The following is a 19,356-nucleotide window of genomic DNA, read 5'->3' as shown; positions in this document are numbered from 1 at the left end:
GTAGGTGCATATCTGTTTGACATTTTGCATTACTTTTTCAGTTCACATTCCCATTTACTTGAGCATATCCATGTTTGCTACATATATGCTTGTGCATGCATTCTTTTTTGCGCATTGATCTAAAGGCATGGTCACATTCCTTGACATCTTCTGAAGTTGACGTAATCCTATGTACATATTTGTACACATCTTAGTATAGAGTTGCCTCACTCAATTCTGGAGGACTACTACACACGGAGACACAACTGTCTCACGCAAACTTTAACATATCCTCCTGGCCACATCCACATCTCTGCTGTAGCTGGCCCCAAGGGACCTACACACACTCCCTCCTCACCCACAGGGCTAGAGATGCCCTAATTTGGTACAAGGAGGGATGAGGCAGTCCAGCTTAGAGGTGCCACTCCGGACACACATGCCCTTCATTCCTTCCAAGTTTGTAAGGCATCCCTTCTTCCCACCCTTGCCTTTAGCACCACTGGTTGTGACAACAGCTCCACATGGGCTCTACATCCTGGCCAGCCCTCCCATGAAGGGGTGTATGTCTTTGCCTTCCAAGTTTTAGCAGGCCCAAAAACAATCACCGTAAGTCCATCTCTTCCACTCTTCACTATTAGCAGAAGGCCTGGGTAATAATTGTTTTCCTCTATACTCGGGAGAGAGGCATACTGATGAGGACGGATGTGTCTCACAAAGCACAACGAACTGTTCATTAGCCACAGGGGTGCACCATTCTGCCCACTCATACCAGCACGGCAGATGCTGCATTCAAACCCTTTAGTTTGCCCCATCACCTTGTTTGAACAGAGATCCAGCATCGACGTCTCAAACAATTGGCGTTGGAAATCACTTTCTGCACTTGGTCTTCCCTGCCTGATCCTTTCAGCCTCACCACACAACCACTGCTGTGGTTACAGATGGCCATTACTTCTCAAGCACTGTCTTTCCAATGAGACACTTCCTGGGTTTTCTAGCCTAGACAGGCTATCCCATCATGGAGCCCCAGCCTTCAGTCAAGGGCCTGTAGGAAGATGACTTTGTTGTCACTTTGGAAACAAGCACCATGTCTTTCAGACACACGGTTGCCCCACAAGACCCCGTCACATCCTTCCGGCTTCCTTACATTTCAGCTGTTTACTGATTTACCCATGCTGATTGGTGCCCTCCTAGGACCAGTATACGATAATCAGTTGTGTATGACAATGACCATCAGAACAATAGAGGAGGCAACTGCTGTCCCGACTATCCGGGCTGGAATTCGATTATACAATTTATAGTAGAGAGTGTTTTGCCCAAGTTGCATCCCCACTCCCTCGATCAAGAGGGCCTTAGGACTGTCACCATTAGGACGGATCCCAAAGGCTAGTTAGCCCCAAAGGCTACAGCACTAAGTCCCAGTGTAATTTGACTTCTATGTGAGAGACATAGTCCTTCATGAATGACTAAGCTGCAGATGATTTCCCTTTGCAATTAAGAAACCACTGATAATACAGTTCTCACTTTGCTGTTGGCCATACTGTAAATGTATGTGAGATCATTGATTTGATGTGACTGGCCAGTACAACACATCTAAAGCCACTTTTATCCCTGCCCCTGCCCGGCTCCATCCCAGACTTAGTGCGCACCACACACAGCCAGAGGCCTGTCATGGATCTGGCCCCCTTTCTCACTAAAGTACCTTCAGCGAAAATTTTCCCCATGGAAATCCTCTTCCATTAGGATTTCCACCACGGAATGACTCAGTGACCTGGAGGCACATGAAGTGCACCCCCACAGCCTGATCCAACCCAGCCATTGACTGCCGCCAACTTTCTGCAGGTTGCTCCAACATGCCACACTCGGGTAGATAAGCCACCAAGCCTTCTGTATGCCCCTTTGTGATGGTACCTACCTGGGCAATTACACAGCCTTGTCCCAGAGATACCAGGGACCCCAGGTCTCTTGTTGCCAAATGTCCACCATTCTGTGCATAGGCAACATGCCAGTGCTGTTTTTTGGCAGTGACAAAAAAGTGGCTGGGGGAGCGCCCATCGCCTGTCAGCTCGCACGGAGGAGCTCTGCAGATCTGGCTGTCACGTCTAAGGCAAGCCCAACATGGTGGGCTACCTCTGTCTCATGCCACAGTTTCCTTCAAACACATATATCACTTCCACTATTGGCCCGCAACCGATGTGGAATCATCAGATCAAGTTACATGTGCACGTCCTTGCATTGACGGTTTTCCTTCCCTTCCTTTGATGGGAAGGGCTCTCAATAAAGTGTGGATTCAACACACTGACCCGATTTTCTTTGCGCTACATTTATCAGCACAGCTGTGGTCCACAGACCTCTCCCACAATACAGCTGCAGGCCTCAGTCTTCTTTGCCCGCTCCACTATGCTTAGGTGACACAGTACATCCTATCTCTGAGCCCCATCACCCCTGGCGAGTGGTGTCGCCAGCTCACCCACTCAAACTCAGACCCCTTAGCGCTTGCCCCCTCAGCCAGAGCTCACGAAGTCGGAGCATGGTCCTCTTCTCTTGCCTTTGCCCACTCAGCATGGCTACAAGACATGGAAGCTGCTTCCTGGAAAAATCCTGCTACCTTCATTGAATTCTACTTGAGGGACGTCTATCGCTTTAGGGATGATGGCTCAAGAGGCGTTGCCTCTGCGGTGGTCACACAACAGGCCATCACAGCACACTGACAGTAGAACAGACGAGCCCTCCACCTTGTCATCATTCTGCACAAGTAGGTCACGGTTAAGTATGTGTAATTAAAAAGAAATTTTCTTCCTAAAATTACGTTTACTGTGACCCACACTTAAGACCCTCCCATTCCTCCCACTTTCTGTTCTCCCTGCACGCTGCGCTGGTTGCGGCGAATTGCCGTAAAAAGAGGGCACTAGTCAGGGATACACAGGGGAGGTAACCTACTTCGGGAGGTTAACGGCCATAGCTACTTTCCTTTTCTCCTCATAGGTGGGTAGTAGTTTGCACAGGACAGAAATCAGACCCCTGCCGGAGTCTGCACTAATGGGTCACGGTAAGTATGTTACTTAAATGTAATTTTAGGAAGAAAATTTCCTATTAACAAAAAATTCTAGCATGCAAACTATTGCAAGAAAGTATACATAACTCGTACTTTTTCTGAAAGGAAAATGAACACTATTAATTTCTAATAGTTTGAAGCGTAACACACTGGTTAGCAATGAGTGAACATAAATGTGAGAAAAACAAATGTCATGCTTTCATAATGTATATATTGTTGTAGACTGTTAGTAACAGCAGCTGAAATGAACCTAGAAAATAAAACTATAACAAAATATGTCGCCATACCTTATGTACACAGAGACTGTTGAGTCTTGAATTATACAAAGTTCTGGAAATCGACACATTTTCAGCCCATCATTCACTCACAGCTTCTTGGCAACTGCAGTAGAAATGTACTGTAATTTTCTGCCAGTAACTGAATAAGTCACTACATTTTTAATCAAATCTGCCCCCTGCGTCTTGTTTGCTGTACCTGACACAACAAACTCAACATATGACAACATTGATGATCACAATAAACGCTCACAATCATGCTGAACAGCAACACTTCAGTGTAACCACTGTTCGATTTGACATGGTTTATGTTCAGCATCAAATCAAATTGAAATCTGATTGCATCGCACTCCAAATTTCAACTGAATGTGATTGTAGTTCGCCGATAGGCCATGAAAAAAAAGCAGTGACTGACTTGCGGATAAATTTATGATGTGAAAGTAGAGAAATCGGAAGTTAACGGATCGTTTTTCGAAAGCAGAATGCAAAGCAAAATGGCAAACGAGACTGAAAGAAGGGCTAGCAGAATAATTTTGATTGAACATGTTAATGAACTGGGGCTTTACAACAGTGTACATTAGACTGAAGAATGTTAAATTGTAAAAAAAAAAAGAAAAAAGAAAAAAAAAGTGTTTAAAAAAAGAAAGAAAGCAGCAGATAACAGAGCAGACAGAGTAACCGAGCCTAGTCAACAGGCAGATGGAAACAAGTTGGATTCCGATCCAGTTTTCATCAGATGACATCACTACTTGGACAGCAACATCGCTGTTAGCAGAGCCATAATGGATTACTTTCGCTTTACGGCAGATGCAGCTTTTCGGATGTGTGCGCCATATATAAGTTCCTTTTTTTTTTCTTTAATTTTCGGGGGAGGAGGGGTGTGGGGGGTGCCTTATGTGCTGCAATGTCTTGTAAGCCAAAAATTAGGGTAGGCAGCAAAGTTTCTTTTAGTTTTTTTTTCAAGAGAAATAGAAATCGCATTCACACATACACACACACACACATTTTCACTTGCACACACACCTGCCTGTGCCATGCCCACTCACCTCGAGCTCACTTTCAGACAGTATCAAAGAGATTAACAGTGATCCTGCTGGCAGTGCAGGGGAGGTGGGTGAGTACTCTTCAGAATTTCGCCTGCAGGTGATAGCTGGTCCCCTTTGATCAGTGCCAGCATGATTTTCAGAAGCCATGCCTCTCCAGTTATTCATGCATTGCACGACATTGTTCCACCCCCTTCATCAGTCCCTCCCTCACTCCCTGCTCTGAATAAGGGGAAGGGTTGTCTTTGTGGTCAACTCTGGGTCAAACACTGAGCTATTCTTGGCAAACGAGTTTGCAACCACAAACACTGAATGCATCGTCTTCAGTGACTTGTAAAGCTTTTGCAGTATATTGGGTGACAAAATCACGAAGGGTGTTTGCAGCACTGCTGTTTCAAGCCATTAGTGCCAGATTGTGCTTCATCATCCGTCATCTTGAAATTTTCTGAGAGGGGTACTGAAAATAATATCTTGTATTTACCATTCAGAGTGTGACTGGGTGTTGCTCTTCGTGTATAATGTAAGTAGACATATCAAACTGTCTGACCGGTGGCTATTGGGACACATCAACTTTAAAATTGAACTGTGAAAAATCCTAAAATGATGTGGATGTATATGTATATCATGTGGTAAATAGCGATGCATTTTTGCTGACATAAATGTGCATCTCAGGGGCACTGAAGAGATTATCAGTTTCTTGTACTGTGACTCTAGCCAGACCATATACTTTATGACTGTATATTATTCATTGGAACATAGGTGGACATTGCCAAGATATGTCAGCTGGAAGTAAGGAAATCAGAATCAGTATTCTTGAAATTGTTATACTCACACCTTATAATCCACCTTACAATCCACAAACAAACTGTTGTGACAGGAACAAAAAAATAGACTGATTTAACCACATTTCAAGTCACCTTTTTCCCCCCAGTGTTGCAACACCTGCTGCTCCAGCTGTTCAGCTATCAGAGGGTGGTGCAACTGGTTCAGCTGTCCAATCAGCTGAAAGCACCCTGGTGACTGGCTCTGCCTACGAAAGCATGGTGACAGAAATCATGATGATGGGGTTTGAGCGAGAACAGGTGGTGCGAGCCCTGAGAGCCAGCTTCAATAACCCGGACAGAGCTGTGGAGTACTGTTTAGGGGTCAGTGTGCAGCATGATCCTTGTCTTTCCTGTCATGAAATGCACTTATTCTCCCATGGCTGTTGTTATAATCAAGACCTGCTGTTGTCCAACTCTTTTTATTGTGTTGTTCCCCAACCCTCCTCGCCCAGCACATACCACCCATGAAATCCCATGCCAAGGGGTATAACTTTTCGATTGTAGGTAATTATAAAAATTGATAGAAAATATAATTAACTTCATTTGTTGCACATATTTATTTTTCCTGCTCATGTTGCTTTGTACTTGCACAAAAAAATAAAAGTGTCAAATTTGATGGTCAACTTTGAAAAAAAAAAAAAAAAAAAAATCAGTATTTCTTTTTTAGAATAAGTTTGTGTGGTCTTGCAGTGTCTTCTAACACTTCTTCTTCTGCCTTTTGTTCCTCAACTTGAATTGCAACAAGGAACATGCTGATTTTTATGTTCTTGCTTATCTTGCAAGTTTGAAACTTTAAAACTTTGTCAAAACTTAACCAAATCAGAAATATAATCCATTGAACAAGCACAATCAGGAAGATCATGTAGAACACCAATAAATATCAGTGAAATCAAGACTGACTCACTGACAGTTCCAGCGTTCAATTCATGATTTCGGAGGTGCAGCAATTGATTCACATTAAAGTACCGACTTCACTCTCATTATCGGTACAACTCAGTCAGTCGATATCTAGGTCACTCAGTATGATCGATTTTTACAAGAATCTCACGCAGAAATCATTAAAATGGTTCAAAATCATCTTCAGAATTGTCGTTCAGAAGCTCTCAGCAGTCATCAAACTTACCTTGAAACTGAAAATTCATAACTTCGGCGAAACTAAACCAAATCGGACTCTGAAAAGTTTAAAATGTTCAACAGGAAGGGGTGAAAAACAGGCAGTGACTCTCACGAGAATCTCATTTATGTAAATAACAATGGCTGCACCCATTGTAAGCATGTGTTTAGTAGGTGGTACCGGCCACTTCTGCATTTGACAGTGAATATTTAATGGCTGTTTGCGGGCGCTCCAGTGTAAAAAGGATTATCCTGTTTCCTGCCTTGGGACATGACTTGGTCCCTTTTGTTGCACTGTTGTATCCCTGTAGAACATAATTTTCATGAGCAATTCATGGTTGATATTGAAAGGGAAACAACCTACTTTGTTGTTTCTCTGTCTTTTAGAATGTTTGAAGTTTGTAGTTAAAGGGATACAACCTACTTTGTTTCTCCATTTTCCAGAATGTTTTTTTTAGAGTGTTGACATCCCTTGTACTTGTTGGTCTGTACTGTATGACTCTTAGGCAGTGGGAAATTCCAGCGTCACTCAAAATGATGTTGTCTAGCAAAGATCAGTCTGAGCTCATTTTTCGAAGGTATACCTTTAAAAAGTGGCTCAGCAAATACTCAAAAGATATGGACAGTTTATTGGTGAGGGTGGGTTTTCAGGTACAGATTTAGTGTATGATTACAACAGTCACAACCCACTGAGATAGAGTGAAAGTAGCAGTGATGTAAGTTATGTACCTGAGACTGGTCAGTCAAGGCCTGCAGCATGCCAGGAGTAAACCAGTTGCCAGTGCAAGCTCTGTCAATCCACATGTGTAGCTTGAAAGGGAAGGGGGTTGAGGAGGGGGGTGGTCAGTCAAGCTCGCCACCAGCAAGTGGAGGGAGGGCAGAGAGGTATCTGTTTGCTGGGCGCCAACACACAGGTCGGTGGCCCAGTTTCTTTTTCATCTTTTCTGGTGTAATACTGGTCTGCAGGCACCCAACGAAAACCATTTTGACTGGAAATCCTGAAATTAATGATGATGCAGAGAATTTTTAACCACTTGATTTGTATGGAAATTTTCTTTGACTCAAATTTAAAACAGCAACAACAGTTGTACTGTGGCATTATAATAACTTTATCACCTATTTAACCAGTTGGGTGTCTGCAAGATGTCAGCTGACTTACAAAAAGTGTTGCCATAGTGCCTACAAGACATCCACTGAGGTCCTGCATATGTTCCGATTTTTCCTTCATTGGAGTTTGGTTCATTTCACATAAACAGACTCTAAATGGTTAGTTTGATGTGTCTGAATTATGAAAATACTGTTTAAATGAACATACATTAGGTAGAAGACCCTTTCTACTCAATAATGATATGCTAAATGGACCACATGGAATGCGTGTGGAAAGGGTGTTGCATCGTATGCAAGAAAAAGGCATTGAAAACTTTGTCTTGTAAAGGAAGTGGTCCCAGTGAGCGGATTTAACCAATTCATCGACGAGGATGATGAAGACTTTGAATGAAATATCTGAAGTGAAAAAAGCTACCAGCAAGAAGGTAATGACAGTGACTCAAGATTCGGAGGGCAGTGAAGAGGGAGGGAGGTGGGCTAAACACAATGTGAGGAGAGGGGTCAGTGGGTCAAGTACAGTGAGTTTCATTCAGTTACTCTATGTTTTGTATTTTTTGTGATTTTTTTCCTAAGCCTATTAAATGGGCTGTTTGCAGAGAAAAGCAAGGGAGAAAACTTTTTGTCCCGAGTGAGTTAAGTTGTTGTCTCATTCGTCATTTATCAGATGGATTCCCCCATCTCAACAAAAGCGGCAGTACGTCGCAGGTCCTCTAGTCCTCTGTAGAGTTTCGGGGCCGCAGGGATTGGGTCGGGCCAGGTTTTCTCTTGGAGCGCTTGGTGGAGCGAGCAGGACTGCAGCAGATGTTCTGTTGTCTGGCTGCCTGTTCTGCATGGGCACTGCTCTGTGTCGCTGATACAGAGTTTCGTGTATAGGTGGTGTTTCAGGCAGTTGTGGCCTGTCCTGAGCCTGAAAATGGCTACGTGCTCTCGATGAGTCAGCAGGTAGTATGGGTCTGCTCTGTTGTGGCATGGATGCTGCTGCTTCCACTTGTTCTGGTCCTGGATTCAGAGTAGCTGGTAGACCTGTCCGTCTGCTCTTCCGTAGTGCCTCCCTTTGCCAGGGAGTCAGCAGTCTCGTTGCCAAGCACGTTGCAGTGGGAGGGAATCCACTGCAGGGTGACTGTGTGACTTGTGCAGAGGGAAGCGAGAGAGGAGGACAGATCGTTGAGTTCTGGATCTCTGTTGGACCAAAGGGCCTGCAAGATGGACAGGGCGTCGGTCAGGAAGACAGTGTTGTAGCTGGCGTAGGGGCTGACCTCAACGTGGGCTGCTGCTGTTTTCAAGGCTTCTGCTTCGGCTCTGTAATTGGTGGAGTACAGGCTGGTAGCGAGGCAGATCTTTTCTTTTCTGCCTCCTGGATACTGAACATAGACTACTGCCCCTCTGTTCCGAATGGCATCTGCCGCAGAGCCATCGGTGTAGACATGAGTCCAGAACTCTTTGAGGAACTGGGTGTGGAGGTGTTCACAGGTGAGGGACTTTCTTTCAGGGCCGCTTTGGGAATCTTTGGGGCCAACACCAGGGATGCTGCACTGGATGAGGAGAGGGGTTCCTTTGCTCCAGGCAGGGACGGCAAGACACCGGGGTATCACTTTGGGAGCATGGTCAAGGATATCTTGATGTTGCTGTTCTAGGATCCTGCTCTGGTGTACGAAGCTCCCTCTCTTCAGCTGTCCTTTTGTTGGCTGGGACAGTCTGTCCTTCATGGGGTGGCCTGCAACCTCTTAAACTTGGCAGCCTGGGTCAGGAGTTTGGCATCTCTGTGGTCCTCAAGGGGCTGGAGCTCTGTGATGGTTTCAAGCTCCTGAATTGGCATAGACCTCATGGCCGCTGTGATGATATGGGTAGCTTGATTCTGAACCTTGCTGATCCGTTCAAAGTTGGACTTGGCTGTAGTGCCCCATCCAGTCATGCCACACTCCAGCACTGGCCTGACTCTAACAGTGTACAGCCTCCAGAGGGTTGTGTTGTCTGTGCCCCATGTTGTTCCTGCCAGTGTCTTCATGAGGGCAAGTTGTACTTTTGCCCTTGATTCTGCTTTCTCTGCTGCTTCTTCCACGTCAGGCATTTGTCAAAAGTGACTCCAAGGTACGTGGGGTTGTTCTCAGCAAGCAGAGTTTGTCCATTGATGCATAGGTTGGCCTTCTGTTCTTTGGGTGAGAGGCTGAAAACAGTGTACCGGTAAGTGGTCTTTTTGGCATTAATTGTCACCAGCCAATGTTTTGTCAAGCTTTTGAGAACATTCAGCGCCTGCTGTAGTCTGTGGTTGGCAGTTGTGAGGTGTTCTTCTGAGCACCATAGGACAAGATCGTCTGCATAGATGGCTCCCTGGACTTTGCGTGGCACATCTTTGATGGTGTCGTTGATAAAGACGAGGAATAGTGTAGGGCTGAGGACACCTCCTTGAGGAACACCTTCTCTCTGTGTCTTCTTCCGACATGGACTCGGGCCTTCCTATTGTTCAGGTACTGCGAGATCCACTGGTACATACAGCCAGTCACACCACTCTTCTTGAGCTTCCTCCAGAGGCCATCCTTCCAGACTTTGTCATATGCCTTTTCCATGTCTATCCACACCGTCAGTGTATGCTGTTTGTCCTGGAAACCATCCTCGATCTGGGCTATGTAGGTCACTTGGTCCTCAGTGGAATGATGTTGGCGGAAGCCTGCCTGCTCTGGAGTGATGATGATGTTCTTCTCCAGGTGCCAAACTAGGCGCGAGTTGATCATACACTCTAGGAGCTTGCCCACGTAGCTGGTGAGGCTGATGGGGTGATAACTGTCAGCCCTGGCTCTGTCTCTTTTTGAAGTGTGACAGGTGCTGACCTTGTCTCTTCGTTGTTCATGGCTTTGGTGAGTTTCCAGAGTTTGTTGCCATCTCTGTCAAGGTTCAGCTTTTCTGTTGTCTCCATCCAGCTTGTTCTTGCAGCTTGGATGTAGGCCTTTCTGTATTTTGCAGTGCAGGTTTTGAGAGTAATGTGGTTTTCTGCCTCCTCTCTAGTCCTTGTCACTTCATCTTCAAGCTCCTGCAGCTCATCTGTCCAATATGGCCTGTAGTTCTTGCGAGCGCCATGTGGAATTGCCTTCGAGGCTGCTTTCAGGATGGCTTGGTTGAAGTTTTTGGTGGCTCGTCCATTTGATAGTCGATTGGTTGTAAGGAGCAATGTCCACAACCTATTCTTGACACCAAACCTCTAAGACCAGAAGCAGACATCGGCAAACTTTTTTTACCGCACTGCATTTTGAAGAGCAAAGGTTACTCCACTTCAAGCGATAAGTTTCACTCACACTGTCTTACACACGAAAAAAAGAAACAGTCAGAGGAAAGAACAAAAGTGGTTTTAGTGGTTTTATTTTCTGATATATTTTTCAGCTTGATGTATGTAGTATTGCGCTTGCCAGGGCAAAGTGAAAAGTGATAAAAATATGATCCATCAGCTATAGTTACAAATCATTACATAGTGGCCAGACCTACCTCGTACATGTGTATCTTTTTTGAAATAATGTCACCATTGGTGAAGGTAGTTTGTGAGTGTCATATTTGCTCTCATAAACAATAAGAACATTCAAGACACCTGCATCTCTTTCTTTCTTCCTTTCTTTTTTCTTCTTTCATTGACATAAGGACAGTTAAATTCAAAATATTGTCATGATTATAGATGCTAATACTGATATGAAAAAAATATTGGTTTCAGTGTAGTGAAATGAAAAAAAATATTCTAGAAACCTGTTTCAGGGTATCCCTGACATGCCAGCGCAAGAAGAGAGTGCCCCAGTGTCAGAAGCAGGAAACCCCCCTGCTGCAGGCACAGGTACCCCAGCCTCCACTGGAGTCCCCCCGCAGGCTATCCCACAAGGTCTGGCCAGCGCCCAAAGCCCTGCACGTAAGTTGACATTTTGTAGGAGGTGGTTTTCACTAGTGCCTGGTGTATTTCAGTATCAACCCATCTAAAGACCCAGGAAGAAAGATCTCCATGCATGGTTTCTTATGGACAATTCCAAATTTAGACAAGAGAGGCAAGGCCTTCAAGACTCACTTGTAATACACTTTAAAAAAAAAAAAAATGTAATCGTTAAAATGTGTTCTGCATTTGTTATTATGAAGCTTCAGGTTAAAAGAAAAAGAAAAAAAGAAAAAAAAAGTCCTAACGGCAGATTCGAACCCAGCGTGTTCGGATGAGAAGAAACTGTCTTACCCATTACACTATTGGGGCTTCTTAGCTGACGTTCAAAAATATAATATTTAAACATGCTTTTTTAAAGGGCGATAAATCAATTGCGGTATTCGCAGTGAGAACGCTGTTTAAATCATATTATTCTAGTGTATCTTGGGCATTCAAAAAATCTTTAAGGGCAATTAAAATTTTTTTTTTGAGTCCGCGGTAAAGGAGACGTGGCTATCGCCGCAATCACACTGCAACATTTAGCCGTTTTCTCTGGATCTAGATAGATGTACAAGTTTAAGTTACACCCGGTTGACACAGTCGATTCAATTTCTCTTTTATGTTCATTCTAGTTTTATAGTTTTAAAGTTGATATGATAATTGAGTATTTTGTTAAACTAATAACATGTAGAGCCAAGTACAAGTACTTCTAAACGTCATATGAAGTGAAAAGGACTTCATTTTGAGAAAAGTCAAGACTGGAAATTTTTATGTTTCATGAATTCAAGGGTATTAACTCTCATGGTTTATTATCTTTAACTGATTCTGTGGATATTTTTGTGGCAGTTTGGGGCATAATCCAGTTAGTGATGAGGCGTTCACATATCTTTCTCTGAATAAATATTTAACAGTCTCCTTCTCCAACTTTCCATCACATGTTATCGTGTATTGTCGATTGAATATAGGATTGAATGGGCAGGTCAACAACTTGAAACAAAATGGCGTTGTTTGCGTTCACGAAGAATATGAGCACGCGCTTTGAATATGTATAAATATGTGTACGCAGTTGATATTTGCCCATGACCTTCAGGGCTCAGCCACTAGATCTATAAAGTCCACTCGTCGTATTGATTTTAGTATTTTCTGAAAAAGATCACTTGGGCGAATGAACGTAGTGAAAGCCCTGTACACTGAGAGTAAAACACAAAAACTTTTTTTGTATCAAGTATAATTTCAAAATGTAAATAAGATGAGAAAGATCAGTTCAAAGCAAATTAAGCCCCTTAGCATTAATTACAGATTAATTTCCCTTTTTTACTATCTGCACCAGAGACATGCAAAATAAATATAACTTCCATGCTTAGCAAAAGAAGTTCCTGTTGTGTCTGAATATCAGATCAAAGTGCCAAGTTTACAGAATAAAAAAAATATGACAGTAAATTCAATTTGCATATAATTTGGCTTCTTTTAAAAAAAAAATTTTTGTGCCCATCCCAGAGGTGCAATATTGAACAAGATGACTGGAAAGAACTGAATTTTTCCTATTTTTATGCCAAATTTGGTGTCAACTGACAAAGTATTTGCAGAGAAAACGTCAGTGTTAAAGTTTACCACGGACACACACACACAACACACACACACACACACACACACACACACACAGACAACCAAACACCGGGTTAAAACATAGACTCACTTTGTTTACAGAAGTGAGTCAAAAATGGTAGGTGTGACAAGTCTCCATGCATGGTTTCTCATGGACAATTCCAAATTCAGAAAATGGCAGTTGTGACAAGTCTCCATGCATGGTTTCTCATGAACAATTCCAAATTTGCCTAGGAAAAGGATCCATAGTAAAAAGTAATGGGTGTGTCATTTCAGCACGCTATTGTCTCAACTGAAACCAGCGTGGTTGATGTTTGTCAATATCCAGTTAGTGGGCATTGTTTGTGTTGCTTCCTTGTATTTTACACTGATAAGTGAATCTTGTAAAAATTATTTGGCAAAAGGGAATAAAGTTTGGAATCTCACAAGAATGAAAAGAAACAATGTTTGCATAATTTCTGTATTGTTCTGAATATTACATGCATTTCATTTGGATCATTGTTACAAATGTGGAACTCTTCATTCTGGCAAGATTTTTATTAACAAGGAAATCAGTTTTACACTCAGTATTCTTTGTTGCTCCTAATCTGTGAGATTAGAAAAGGCTAAGTGGACACAAGTAAAACAGTGAAATTGGAAAACATTTCAGCATTTGATAAGAAGAATTTTTCTGCAACATTTATAAGAGAATGCAAAAATGCAATTCTCACAAATATGAACACTCATGTGCATGCTCACTGATACATGAGCATAGATATGCATATGCACACATTTGTTTCATAGATGTTCACACACAGGTGCACACATATTAGCATGAACAGTAGAATGTCACCATGGTGTTTTTGAGCATATTTTATTGAGTATTTGGGGTTAGTATCTCTTAAATTTCTGGGATATTGGATGCTTGAGAGATTCGAACTGAAACTCTGTTAATTCATTGAACCCTACTCATGAGCATTACTCTGGTGTCAAAATTCATCTCATTAAAGCCATTTTCACAATCCTACATGTATGCAAAAGGGAACTAACTTATACAGTATTTCTGGATCTGTCCAAATGTAGTTTGGAAGGAAGACAGTATCTTTTCTGCATTTTTTCTGTATCAGTGTGGCATAGAAGCCAGCCAAGGCTGTAAACTCCCCAGTGTTGAATGGGTAAGCACAGGTTAAGGAGTGTTTTCTTGTCCTCTCATCATATTTACTCTCTCAGAGTCTCACCAGTGCATGTTTGAACTGTTTTGTCATTTAAGTGGGATCAACCTGTAATGCTGTAAGAGGATCAGGCCAAATTCTGATTTTAGCATATTTCCTATAATTAAAAAAGAAAGAAAGAGAAAGAAAAGGAATGAGTAATTAGCCTTGGCCGTAAATGGCGTTTGATTGGTTAGCAAATGGCAGACTAATGGCGACACATCTTATTACTGAGTTTGCAGTTTTGGCCAAACAGAGCAAACCTATAAGCCTTGTTTGCATCAGTTTGACATGGTAAGTATATTTAACCAAACTGGGAGTATTGTGACATCATTTCCATAGCCCGCAGCTAAAGGACTTTGTGACTTGAAGTCTACATTTGGTTTTACTCATTGCTGTGAAAATAAAAGCCCTTATCATCATGATCCAAACCTTCCAGTTAAGGAAGATAACTCTTGTTTGATCTTCGTGTGTTCTTAGCTCATTGGAATGTTTCTGACACAACTGTACTGGTCTGATTTACTGGGGCAAGGGATGTAAGACAAATAGATTAACTTTTACTTACTCAGTTAATCCTCTTAGCTTCAGCTGGAGCATAAGGCACCAAGAAATCCTCTCCAGTAATTTTGGTCTTAATTGAGCCTGTTGACTTTGTTTCATGTCATGCCTGCTGTATTCATCTCCTCTTCCACAGATCTTCTCCATGTGCTTTGTGGTCTGCCTTTTCTTTTCCTTGATGGTGCCTGTCTGAGAAAAGCATAAGGATGTCTGATTTTATTCCACCTCAGGATGTGCCCCAGCCACTTACTTCCAATATCCGTTTCTTCATGTTGGTGACATTCTGCTCCTAGTCAGTTCTGAGGATTTGACAGAGACAGCATTCTTTGAAGCCTCTGAGATGGCTTTCAATTTTCTTGTTCATTTTCCTGGTTTCCGAGGCATATACTTTGGATATAGGAGGACTGAGCAGATGTTTGGTTTGTAGATTTAGAGTTTGGTGTTGGTCTGCAAGACTGATCAGTTTCAGATTTTCTGCAGTCAGTTGAAGGCATGTGCTGCTAGACTCATTCTAATGAAGAATTTTTCAATGTTGCTGTCAGCAGATATGCGGCTGCTAAGATACTTGAAGTCCTGATTAACATTTAAGTGCTCATATTTTATGGGCATGAAGTGGTTTCATGACAAAATTCTCGGTATCAGTTGCAATAAGTATTCAGATTTATATCTTTTTCTCTCTCTCTTTTTTTGTTGCTCTCTCTCTTAAGTGTTTTGGTAACCTTTTCTATAGAAAATAGGGCATTTGTGTGATCAGAATGAAAACGAAAGTGTAGATATGTAAAAAGCAAGATGGCAGAAATTAATTTGATATTTGTAAGTTTCGTAAATGAACATATTTTACAGTACAGGAGTTTGTCTTTGAAAAAAAAAAAAATCAAGTCCTTGGGTTTTTTAGTGTTTAGTCTTACCATGCACGGAGGTCATTGCTGCTGCATATAGATCTTCTGGATCAGAGACCAATTTTTTTTCCTTTCATTATATTCTGGCAGATCCATCCTGAAATCATGTTCTGTTTGTGTTTGTGTTTCAACCTGCCAGTAGTAGTGCGATGCCTTTTTTTGTGTGTGTTAATCCCATGAGAAAATAACATGTACATATGTTTGCTTCTTGTTTAACAGCAAAATTTGTTAGCTGTTCAGATGATCTATGACAGTGTCTTTCAGTTGATCAATTTTAGTTAATCAATTTTTTTAACCATTTTCAAAAAAATAATTGAAATTAAAATGTTTATCAACTCATGTGAGTTAGCTCAAGAAGCATTCTCTCAATGTAAGTTCCTTGATATTTCTAATTAAAATTGTACTTGTGAGTTTTTGAGTTCCCACTTTCCAATTCCATCTATTTATAGATAAGCTTAGCTGTAAATGCATAACATTACAGTTAGATTAGTTTTAACCAGGTTTAGCTTCAAAGTTCTACTGTCACACTGCCGCATTCACTCAACTCAGGCTAATGTGGCAGGTAAACTTGCACACAATATTTGCAGTCTGACTTCACTCCATACCAGGGATAAACAACAGAACAAATCAAAGGCATTCCTTATCTTATTGAATTCAAAGAAAAATAAACACTTGCCCCCTTTTCTTTCCAGGGATGAATCATGTCAGTGCTGATGCTCACTGGACACAATCACAAATGTTCCAATCTCTCTTCCAGTTTCAAAGTAGGCTTTAATAATGAACGTAAATCCTTACATAAAAATATAAATGTTGGCATATAAAATTTTTGTTGATTTATTGGCCTTCTTTCACTCGATCCGTAGATTATTTCTTGGTGGAGTTTGGACTTTTCATATGTTGAAGATGCTCACAACTGTACTGGCTGAATAATTTGGTCCAAAACACATACTTAGTGAGGATCCTGTATCATCCTCAGAACCCAACTTAAGTTTACTGGCAAAACAAGTAAGAAAAGAATACTTGCAAGTCACGGCGGCACAAGGCAGCCCATTTAGTTTTGGTGCGAAGTGGAGGGGAGAGGGATGAACAGCGAGCGAGCGCGAAACGTTGGAAAGGTGATAGCCTGGACAGACAGGCAGGCAGTATATGGGGCAGTGCTCTGCTGCACCACTAACTTTGCACTATTCTCAGCGGAGCGCATGTTACACGGGCAGTGTGTACAGCTGTGAACAGCTTCGCTGCTGCTGATAAACTGTCAGAAACAGGGTTATGTGCTTTTAAAAAATAATACTCTATGTCAGAATGCAACAAGAAGGGCGCTATGGGTGTGAATGGATGTGTGATTCTCTGACAAATTTTAAAGATACCAAACATGAGTAGGTTTAATTTCCTACAGGCAGTGTACAAGCGGTACAAAACTTAGCGAGCACACGAACATTCTATTTGAACTGAGGAACACACACGAAACGTAGTTCAAATTCAACTCCGTGTTGTGTGTGTATATCACTTAAGTTTGAGATAAAACTTATATCATGATATACATGCATGTCTCCACAATACAACTGGAAGGAAAATATAGCCGATACTGTTATCTAGAGGTGGCAGACCGCCCCGGAATTCGTGTCAGTATTTAACGGTCAGCTCCACTGAGAACTGCTGCCAGCCACCTAAGTTTCACACTTCTCTCAACATCACGGGAAGAGAGACAGACAGACAGACAGATATGCAGGGACAGACATACTGAGAAACAGAGGAACGTGTACAGAGAGAGAAAGGGGAGAGGCACACAGAGAGCGGGAGAGAGAGAGACGCACAGAGAGAGAGAGAGAGAGAGTGAGAGACGCACACAGGGGGAGAGACATTTTCGCCGACTAGATGTTTTGCGTGTCATTATGTGTGTCTTTGCTTGCGACATGCATTTGGTCATTCTAAAAGATACACCTTGACGATACCATGCTTTTAGTAAACAGTCACAGTGTAACGTAAGATAAGATAAGATAAGAATAACTTTATTATCTCCAACTGGAGAAATTTGGTCAGGTGCATTATCACAACATAGACAAGTAAACAACATGGGGACCATAACTGTAAAAGCCAACAACAGTCCCTACAAATATTACGAAGATACAAATGTAAAAAAAAAAAAAAAAAAAAAAGAAATCACATACATCGTTTCATACATACATCCACACACTGCAGGTAATAACTAGTATTCTTAATGTAAAAACAGAAAGAATTAAGAAACATTATTTGAATATAATTATAAACATAGCCTACTATACTGGACATTGATTATAATAGACAGATAAGATAATAAAGATGAATTGCGGAAAACCACAACCAGATAATCAGCACACACCCGCACCGCACCCCCCACACACACCCCCCACCACCCACCCCACACACGCGGTTAACTTGATTAAACAAGAGTAATAAACATATGTTCTCAAATAAAAGCATTTCACATATTCGCTTTTAAAAACATTGCAATTAATTATTACATCGTAATTATTAAACAGAAATATATTTAGAATATGGACGTTAGCATTAGACATATTCATTGTACATTCATCCTGCATATTGCACATTATTCTTCCTACATATTGCACATTCATTATAACCAATTGTCACGTTTTAAGCTCAGTAAACACACACACACACACACACACACACACACACACACACACACACACACCACAACTAGAACAAGGTACAGCCTATCATGCACGGACTTTCACACGTCTCACATGAGAGTGCGCGCGTGCACACACACACACACAGTTCTCAAGAATTTAAAAGGTGGATTGAACGTGGAATAAAAGTCTTCAGAGCTCTGGATTTCAACTTAAAAGTTCTATAGCGTCGTCCTGATGGCAATAGCTCATAATACTTTGCTAAAATATGGGTGTCGGCAGTTGCTATCTGCCTGCTTTTTTTAACCACTCGACTTTCATACAGCTCTTGCATACTAGCTTGTTTCACTCCCACAATTTTACTGCATACACTCATGACATCGTTCAAAACACGCTTACTCCTCACTCCCAAACTTCCATACCAGCACATAAATGAAACTGTAAGCACGGACTCGATACAACATCGATAATAACTTTGAAGAATATTTGAATTTATACCAACATTTCTAAGCTGTAAACAAAAAATTCTAGATTGACATTTCTTATGAATGGAATCAAAATTTCTGTCAAAAGTCAGCTTATTGTCTAAGATGGTCCCTAAATATCTATATTCATTGACCCTCTCCACTGTTTGACCATCAATAACAAGGCGAGCTACAGGCAAGGGGTCTTTCCGAAAATCTATTAACATTTCTTTTGTTTTCAATACGTTGAGATCCAGATAGTTTTTCTCACACCAGGAACAGAACTTTTTAATTTCACTGAAATAAATAGCATCAGAGTTGGACAGATCTTCAATTGCTGAATCATCAGAATATTTTATGACAGGAGTTTCCTCCGTGCCTCTGCAGTCATTTGTGTACAGTGTAAAAAGAACAGGGGACAGCACTGTACCTTGGGGTGCACCAGTAGAAGTAGATTTTAGAGAAGAGTGGGCAGAATGAAAGCGGACGGACTGAGTTCTATTGAGAAGAAAACTTACTATCCAAAGAGTAAGCTTCGGATCAACATCCATGCCTAGCAGTTTGAGTTCAAGGAGATGAGGTTGTATTGTGTTAAAAGCAGAAGAGAAGTCAACAAAAAGGATACGAACAAAAGATCCCGTGTTATTCAAATGAAGGAAAGCATTATGAAGGAGAGTTAGGATAGCATCGTCAGTACTTCTGTGTGCTTTATAAGCAAACTGAAGAGAGTC

The 19,356-nt window shown here is 41.7% G+C and overlaps 1 protein-coding gene across 1 annotated transcript in view; it reads left to right on the top strand.

The window, feature by feature from the left end:
* Nucleotides 1-19,356, top strand: part of LOC143295358 (UV excision repair protein RAD23 homolog B-like) — a 51,617-nt gene that overhangs the window by 14,035 nt on the left and 18,226 nt on the right. The window contains exons 5-6 of the mRNA XM_076607014.1: nt 5,281-5,494; nt 11,129-11,276. Coding sequence (XP_076463129.1) covers nt 5,281-5,494; nt 11,129-11,276 — 362 coding nt within the window. The remainder of the gene's footprint in view (nt 1-5,280; nt 5,495-11,128; nt 11,277-19,356) is intronic.

The sequence above is a fragment of the Babylonia areolata genome, chromosome 20, assembly GCF_041734735.1.
Source record: "Babylonia areolata isolate BAREFJ2019XMU chromosome 20, ASM4173473v1, whole genome shotgun sequence".
NCBI classification, from domain to species: Eukaryota; Metazoa; Mollusca; class Gastropoda; order Neogastropoda; family Buccinidae; genus Babylonia; species Babylonia areolata.
Note: the sequence above shows the minus strand (reverse complement) of the source record. Positions and strands in the feature narration are given on the sequence as shown.